Below are 8678 nucleotides of genomic sequence, written 5' to 3'. Positions count from 1 at the left end.
CGCACGCACGCACGCACGCACGCACGCACGCACGCACGCACGCACGCAACGCGCACACACACACACACATACACAAATGTACAAACACATACAGCACATCAAATTACAAAGTGTTGCGTTTCGAAAATTCCGTGACAATTTACAGGTCGTCTAAGCGCGAAAGTTATTACGATTAATATTGATAGTAATGATTGTCCGCTCACCGTACAAATGCAACTCCTCTCGGCAAGCCGGTGAGCTTATCCTTCAGTATATTTTTCTGCACAATATTGCCATATTTGCTGAAAATCTCGTCGATCTGACTTTCTGTTATATTCCTGTAAAAGAAAAAACGAACAATGCTCTTCAATACGATGTTTGCCATATCGATTCAATGAGAATTCTATAAGGATCGTCATCTACCTTGGTAAGTTCGTAACATAAAGATTAGTTTCCTTGATCTCTTCTCCGGAGGGCCGCGCAAACGACACCTTCAAACGCTTATTTTGCACTTGCAGCCCGTTCAGTGTGCTTATCGCCGTTGCAGCATCCTCGGCTTTCGTGTAGTTTACAAAGCCAAAGCCATAACTGTAACCAGTCTACACATACAAACGTAAGATTAGTACTGATACAAATGAGCTGCACACACATGTATCGCATCGAGTGCGTATCGAAAATTGAACAGCAAGCGCGCGTAATTTTACCTTATAGTCCTTCATGACTCGGCAGGATTCGACCGGGCCGATAGTCACGAACAGACTATATAGTTCCTTCTCATTCATATTTTGTGGAAGATAATTAATAATCAAATTCGTCCTCGGTTCCTCATTGCCGCCTTTCGTTTGTTGCTGTTGCTGCTGAGGCTGCGGCTGTTGCTGCTGTTGCTCTCGCTGATCGGTCATTTTGTCTCCGCACTGTTGTGAGTCACCCGACGCTAACGACGCCTGACTCGAGACAGCAATCCGATGACGATTCTGCTGCTGTTGAGGTTGCTGCACGACCAACGAGTCTGCCACCAGTAGATGAACTTGTTGCGATTGTTGCTGTACACTCCAACTGGTACATTCCAACGGAACCATCGACGGGGTCGGCAAATACAAAAAATATAAACAAATTCATTACTACGTCTTCCCCGTGCAATACGACGCTCGTAGGCCAGCCTGCACTTTCGAATGCTTTCATCATCTTTTCTTTAAGCGGTTTCAAAATAAATAGAAAATAAATGTGCATATTTTTATGTATGATGCCAGACCTGTGTGTGAGAAACAAACAAACAAAGGCAAGTAAGGACAAAACAGAACCAGAGAGAGAGAAAAGAGAATGGACAGAAATTAAACAACAAATAATATATCAAGCAAAATGCATCTGATAAATCATAAAATACTCATAAAGTCCCTGACACACGATGAAACAAATTCCTACAAATTCCTACAATCACAACGGTTATCGAAATTTGATTTTTTAGCGCTTCGCGCATACGTTGGAGATTCGATATTTCTTCGAACGCATCGCGCGATCGCCGAGAGTTACGAAAGGTCGAGTTCACACAGTAAACAATAACAATATCGAAGAACGTACGGGGAATAATGCGAGCGTATAACATCGTGTTGCGAATACTCGTTGGCAGTGCCGTGCAATGACACCGAGAAATATCGAATTTCATTGAACGTCGCTGCGAGAATTCATACTCGTCTGCTCGACATCGACGCAACCGCCAGAGTTACGCGCTCAGTTCATTCACACGAGGTTCGAAGCAAACGCTGAAGGGACGAAAAAAATGCTCATGTACTCGCCGATGTTTACGACTCGATCGTCACCGTGTTTAAATGATGCCGAGCGGAGTCGTTCGAACTACTTCGTCGTCGGCAGTAAAAGCAACGAGAAAGAGAGAGAAGGAAAGGGAAGAGGAAAGAGAGAGACAGAGAGAGAGAGACACAGAGAGACAAAGAGAGGAGAGGCAGGGAGAGGTAATAAAAACAAAACTGGAACGGGCGAAGTGTAAAAGGATACGAAAAAGAGGAGATGAAATTTTGCAAGTCGCGAGCAACGTAACCTTTTGACCTTATTTTGAACAGGCTCGGGGACCTGAGTGGCCCGGCGGATTCGTGAATCGACCAAGTTGTGAGAGTGTGGAGCAAAATGGAGAGATACATATATATACGCGCGCGCGCGCACACACACACACACACACATATAACGCTTAGCGCGAGGGAGCGGGAACGACGTCGGATAGAAGAGACGGAAGATGCCGAGACAGAGATGGGGAAAGGAGAGCCGTGCGTGCAGCGTGCGTGTGTATACTAGGCTATTTCGCGTATATTCGGTATACGTACCAAGAGATATATAAGAGCACGCAGGAGACTATGCTCGACGAGCAGCGCGAGCGCACGACGATTCGCCGCAGTCGCCGTGGGACGCACTACTCGTTCGTTCGTTCGTTCGCTCGCGTCGCGCGCGCCACACGTCACGCGCCGCTTAATGCACACCGACGGCCACGGGTAATTATGTAAGCACGCGTACTGTCAGCATCGCACGTCGCCTCGCGTTACCAGCAAGCCACCTACACGACGATCGCACTCGCGTGTACTGCGGCGTGTACTCCGCTGAATTCTCGCGGCACGAATATTTCTCGCACGCTGCTCCGTCGTTTTCTCTCTCTCTCTCTGTCTCTGTTTCTCTCTCGCAACGGCGACAGCGCAACACACGATTTGTTCAACGGTGCGCACAGAGCGAACGACTGCGATGCGGCGACGATGCAGCACCGCGTAGGAGCAACGACGGTGGTAACGGCAGAACGCGCGCGCGCCTGTATATATGCTCTATGTATATGCACGATGCACTCACGCGCGTGTGTATGTGCGTGTTGGGTGTCTGGTTTGCTATATGCGCGGGGACGAGCCAAAGAGGAGAAAGAGGACGCGCAACGATAAAGCCGCACACTGCACGCGCGAACACACTGACTGAGCCCAGCCCTGACCTGCCTCGCGCGACACCCTCTCGCAGCGGCCCGCTACCCCACTACGCGGCCCGTGAACGGCCGCAGCTGCTGCGCCGCGTAATGGATCATGGTGTGCGCGACATCGCGCGACATAGGGCGCAGGTCCGACCGAAACCTCGCGCCGCATCGTGTTTACGCGATATCTCGAGGAACGAGCGCGCTTGCCAACTTTTTTCCTGCGTTATTTTTCTTTCTCTACAGTCGCGAGACCAACGAAAGAAAGAAAGAAAGAGAGAGAGGGAGGAGGGAGAAAGAGATGATGGACGCACGCGCGCATTACGGTGATTAGGAATGGGTAATGTTGCGGAGGAAGAAGAGCGGTCGATGTGCAAGTAATCGAATTAGACTGTGCAAAGAATATATCGATTGATCTCGTGGCTTTACGATCGTGTTCCAGAACGATGAGAATCGTTCAGTCATCGCGAAATTAGATGCAAGTCGACAAAGACCGTTCCGGTTTAACCGCCGGCACAATGAGATGTGTCTGAACAAGTTCAGACCAGTGATTTTTGGAAGTTGCCTTGGAACCTGCTAAGGCCTTATTCATTCACACCCCATTAGAATAGTGTTGGGGAAAACTCGTAGGATTATCTGGAACCAATATTGAGAGAGAGATAGATAGATAGAGATAGAGAGAGATAGAGATAGGTAGAGAGAGATAGAGATAGAGAGGCAAGTCGACAAAGAAACGATTGTACACACGTCGGCGTTGCAATAATGGGTAAGATTATGGAACGTATTATTAGGACGTATTACGGATTTCTCCGGAAAACTCGGGACGGTATATAGCTTCGTGTTGAGATTTAGAGCATACATGTGTATAACATGTGATTTAGAACATATATGTTGAGACTTAGAGCATAGAAAAACGTAAGTAGTAAGATTTATAAATCCTCATTCTATGAGCTTTTTTCTACTGATAAGATGCCTCTCTAAGTGGGATTAGAATCTAATCAGAAACCTTATAAGCCACATTTATCGAGATAAATGAAAAAGAAATATTTATCGATAAAAAGAGTTCAAAATAAGAGTCTCAAGAAACCTGACCAATCACAATTGATTATTTCTGAAACATAAGTTGAATCACCGACTATGGTTGGTCGATTTGCTGCTCAAGTTTTACTGCTTTAGTTTTCCTGTGCGCTCTCGACCTTATGCAGATTTGTGTACAGTCGGCTGATTACGGATTGCAACACTTTTCCGCGATGAATTTCACAGCGTATCCTGTATCCAATAGGAAAACGTATTTCTTAAAAATTGCTATTAGAGGACTATAAAATACGTTATAAAACTCATCGAGAAGTTGCAACTTTTAACTAGCCGACTATACACAGACCGACACAATAACTGGGTTATTATGATTTTTTTATCGTAATTATTGATTTCTTACTTCTTCTTATCCAGAGATGCAAGAACTATGTGTAAAAGCAAAATCTATATTGTGATAACTTTGTTTTTTCCAACCCCTTGGTAATAACTAACAATTAAATCATATGCCCGTCTAATTTAAAGGAAAAACAAATATAGATATACACTGAGTAAAAAAGCAATTGGATCAACAAAATCGACGGTCACCGCCGATCAAAGGAATATTGTATCTGTTTAACACATACGCATTAGTACAACGATAAGTTACGTTGAAATCACTATATCTGCATTATAATAATATCAATGCAACTTCATTGTTACACTAACGTGTATTTTGTTTAATAGATGCAATATTTCTTTGATGATCAGTAACTGCCGATTTTGTCGATCCAACCGCTTTTTCTCAGTGTACATATGATTTAATTGTTAGCTAACTTATTGTTAGTTAGTTAACTATTAGTTAAAAAGTTGGAAAAATCGCCGCTACGTCCAGAAACAAATGCGTACGATTAAAAAGTACTAGTAAGTAAATGAAAATAGAAATGGCAAATATTAATAACCCAAGTGTATCGCGTATTGAAGCTATAAGTCGGTGTGTGTGCGTAACCATAGAGGAAAATCTGATGTGCGTTTTTTCAACTCTCGTGCGCGAATCGCCTATCCATTTATTATCGTGCACGGAGAAAATTTTATAGCAAAAACAACTATATATAGGACTTTGTAAGCGAAAAGTAGATCGACATTAATTGCATTCAACAGTAATTAACTATCCTTACGTTTTATATGGGCTGTTTTAAGAAATATACTATTGGAACATTTGCTATGTTTCTAGCGAAATCTGCTGCATTTCCAACAAAATCTACTATGCGTCTTAGTAAGATAGACCTTACTAATAATCTATTTTCCCGATTTACTAAAAACAGAAAAAAAATTAAAAAAAAAACTATAATATTCCGCTCGTCAAGCAATTTGCAGATAAAGCCGATCTCGAGATATTCACAGCTTCGATAACGAGCCCCTACAACGTACATCACTTCCGACGGTGTTACGAGATGGACGTTATGAGCATTAATGCGGCAATATATCGGCCACTCGAACAAAATCGCGAGACACGCGACATGCAAACACGCGCAGCACTTTTGTGCAAGTTCTCGGGCGAAAAAGATCGATCGACCGCCGTGAGCTCGAGCACCGTAATTGGAGGTCGGGAAACGTGGATTCACGATGTGTGCGAATCGACTGTACGGGCCTGTATAGTGCAGATCGGGGAGATAAAGCGCTAATAATTCGCACGTGTTTCATAAAAGCGAGCCAAGAATACGATACGTTTATCCTTGCGACACTTCGGGAAATGGACGAATGTCAAAAATAAATTTGCCATGTAAAATAGACGCGCCGTCGGGCCAGGTGAGCTTTTAACTAGCGCGCTCGGGTTTCTCCCGGCGGAAATTCGCCCTGCTATTTACCTCACCACTGAATCTCGTGCGTAATTTACACACAAAATCGCTCAACTTTCCCCACTTCTCAGCAAGAGTCTGTCCAAAAATGTACCTCGAAGTAGCTTCCCAGGAGGGGACCGCGAACATCGCAAGATCACTCCTTCCCGTCGTCCCTTCAGCGAGAACTCTTGGATAACGAGAATGACGAAGTAAATGCACGATTCTTATTGCTAGCGAGCGGGCTGTTACGCGAAAAACCGTGACGCGTTTCACGATAGTCGTTTCTTGTCGCCTTGCGTATTTTGTTTCGCAGCAAGGTCGTTCTGCACGCCTCTACGATCATCGTCTCTGTCGGCGACGTCCGAACGGACAATAAGTAATAATAAACAATTCTTACATTCTTAGCGCGATTGGATGTATGTCGTGTCACTTTGCGCATTTCTAATTCACTGATGACGGATTCTCCGCTCAATTTCGGGTGAATCTCTCCAAAATTACGGCAAAAATACTGATACCCGGACATGCACTTAATCCTCAACATTCTCATCATTCTGCTCTTCAATCCTGAATACTTAAACTTGCAACATAGAATATGTATTCAGCATACGCATACATATTCTATGTTGAAAGTTGGAATGTTCGTTAAAGACCAAACAATAATAAGAATGTCCAGGCATTGCTTAGACTTTTGCCTCACATTTGCCACTGAATGTCAGACGGTTTCTTTTAACAGAACTTTGATTCGACCAGTACCGAGATATATGCCGCGCGTGAAGGAAAATTGAGTATTGATATCTGGGTAACGCGATATTGCGCTAAAGCAGCAATAACACGAAGGCACATCTAAGGACAACTTACCACACTTGGACGAGATGTCTTCATGCGCTGTTTCACACTTCGATTTCAGACGCATTTATGCGCCTCGAACTATCGCGGCACACAATATTAACCGCATTGATGCCACAACAAAGATGTTCGCGGACGTTCCCGTAGTCATCTCTCGATTGGCAATGCGACACATTTCACAGCGGCAGTCGAGTCGAGTCGCCGCGTCGCGTCGTGTAGAGATGCAATGTGATACGATGCACAATTACACGTACATAGAGCACATACATGCAATCACCGTGCTGCATGACCTATTTGATCGTGAGCGATTACGTCACAAAATGATGACTATATGCGTATAAATTGATGCACTAATTGCAGCCAGATCCCTTTCCATCGTTATTACGGGACTACAACGAAGATTCTTTTTTGTTTTATTCCGTAGTAATACCTCGGAAGGTTATACTTCGAGATAGAAAATTGCGTTTGAGCACTAAATTGCGCAAAAATGCGATATACCGCAATCAGGTTAGCTTGCACTTTTCTACACTCAATCTATAGGTTTGTTCGAGTTGCTTGTACTAGGTTGCATTAGGTATAAAACCTAAGGTTTGTTCAAGTTGCTTGTACTTTTCAAACTTGGTAATTATTTAGTTTAGCGGCCTCATCTCCGATTTCGATGAAAATAGATTCATCGACGCGTTTTTGCATGTCAAATAACTTTTTCCTCTGACAAAATCGTCGCTTTCTACTGCGAAGCGAGATATTAATAGACAAAGTTGAGGGCGCGTTAGGTTAGAAAATCTGTTACATAGACCGGTATTCATAGTCCGATCTTATATTTAAGATCATCTTAAGTACTGTCTTAAGATGTCATGAACCAATCATAGAGCCATATTCGTATCTTAAGACATTACTTAAGACGGTCTTGAAATAAGATTCGAATATATATACCGGCCATAGACGTAAAGTACTGACACGAATATGCTCTGTGGCCATGTGCGCATGCTCTGTAGCCACATGCGCATGCGTTTTTTTAGTTGTCGCTAGTAAAGCTCGAAATTTAAAGTGCAAAAAACATGAAAATGAAGATAATAAGTTATTATGCATGTTATGTACGCACGCACGTATGCACGATGTTAAATTTATTTGACTTTGTATGTTTAATTAACGACTGTGACAAATTAATAGACTTTTTAATACAACACGGTGTTATTATTATTCAGTCATACCGTCTATCTCTAGTTATGTAACTGGGGGGCTTCGCCCCCCAGACCTCCATAACACGGTGGGGTGGGAGCTACAGTTTTTTTTGTGAGAAATTCACTCTTTAGCTTAAGAGACTATAGCCCCCACCCCCCGTGATAAAGGGATCTGGGGGGCGAAGCCCCCCAGTTACATAGCTAGAGATGGTATGACAGATTTTCTAACCTAACACGCCCTCAACTTTGTCTATTAATATCTCACTTCGCAGTAGAGAGCGATGATTTTGTCAGAGGAAAAAGTTATTTGGCACGCAAAAACGCGTCGATTGAGTCTATTTTCATCGAAATCGGAGATGAAGCCGCTAAACTAAATAATTACCTCACACTTTTACACCTAATGCCCGTTGCACACTAGTGCACTCCAAACAACACAAATTTTCAAAAATACATTCTGAAGACGTTTTCAGAACGGAGGGACGTCATCAGAATATTCTTAGGACGTCCTTTAAAAGTGTGAATTGTATGAAAATAGCTAATATCCAATAAGTTTATTTACATTAATTGAATTTTTTACACTTTCACACTTGTGCACTTTAATTCTTTAAGCCCATTCTACAATTGCGTAAGCGTAGTCGTGAACGTAAGAGTCAACCAATCCGAATGTTTTATTCACTGATTGCTTTACTCTGATTGGTTGTCGTAATCACTTACAACTACTTACACCGCGTTCACGCAATTGTAGAATAGGCTTTAGAGGTTCTAAAAATGGCGTCATGTTTTCCGTTCGTGTTACGAGTAGTGAACAAACCTTAGGTTTGTTCGAGTTGCTTGTACTTTATTACTATGATTGGTCCATTGAAAGTC

At 43.1% G+C, this 8678-nt stretch overlaps 2 protein-coding genes across 8 annotated transcripts in view; both read right to left on the bottom strand.

Moving 5' to 3' along the window:
- The window catches only part of LOC116843631 (uncharacterized protein YJR142W-like), a 78553-nt gene extending 71917 nt beyond the window's left edge, over nucleotides 1-6636 (bottom strand). Inside the window, exon 1 of the mRNA XM_032814178.1 lies at nucleotides 6182-6636. Coding sequence (XP_032670069.1) covers nucleotides 6182-6334 — 153 coding nt within the window. The 5' untranslated portion in view covers nucleotides 6335-6636. The remainder of the gene's footprint in view (nucleotides 1-6181) is intronic.
- Nucleotides 1-7143, bottom strand: part of LOC116843632 (sex-lethal homolog) — a 31181-nt gene extending 24038 nt beyond the window's left edge. Inside the window, exons 1-5 of one of the 7 annotated variants that reach the window (XM_032814180.1) lie at nucleotides 6643-7143; nucleotides 5897-5971; nucleotides 684-1035; nucleotides 403-578; nucleotides 204-317 (exon numbers count right to left, since the gene is read on the bottom strand). In XM_032814180.1, coding sequence (XP_032670071.1) covers nucleotides 204-317; nucleotides 403-578; nucleotides 684-1035; nucleotides 5897-5931 — 677 coding nt within the window. In that variant the 5' untranslated portion in view covers nucleotides 5932-5971; nucleotides 6643-7143. Of the gene's footprint in view, nucleotides 1-203; nucleotides 318-402; nucleotides 579-683; nucleotides 1232-2312; nucleotides 3021-5896; nucleotides 5972-6642 lie in introns of those variants that run through there. The other 6 variants (XM_032814182.1, XM_032814185.1, XM_032814181.1 and 3 more) reach the window with 6 other exon arrangements.
- Nucleotides 7144-8678: the final 1535 nt, after the last annotated feature.

Source organism: Odontomachus brunneus, unplaced genomic scaffold (genome assembly GCF_010583005.1).
Source record: "Odontomachus brunneus isolate Ranch 3 - 2012 unplaced genomic scaffold, Obru_v1 Obru_scaffold_034, whole genome shotgun sequence".
NCBI classification, from domain to species: domain Eukaryota; kingdom Metazoa; phylum Arthropoda; class Insecta; order Hymenoptera; family Formicidae; genus Odontomachus; species Odontomachus brunneus.
This window is presented reverse-complemented; position numbering and strand designations above follow the sequence as displayed.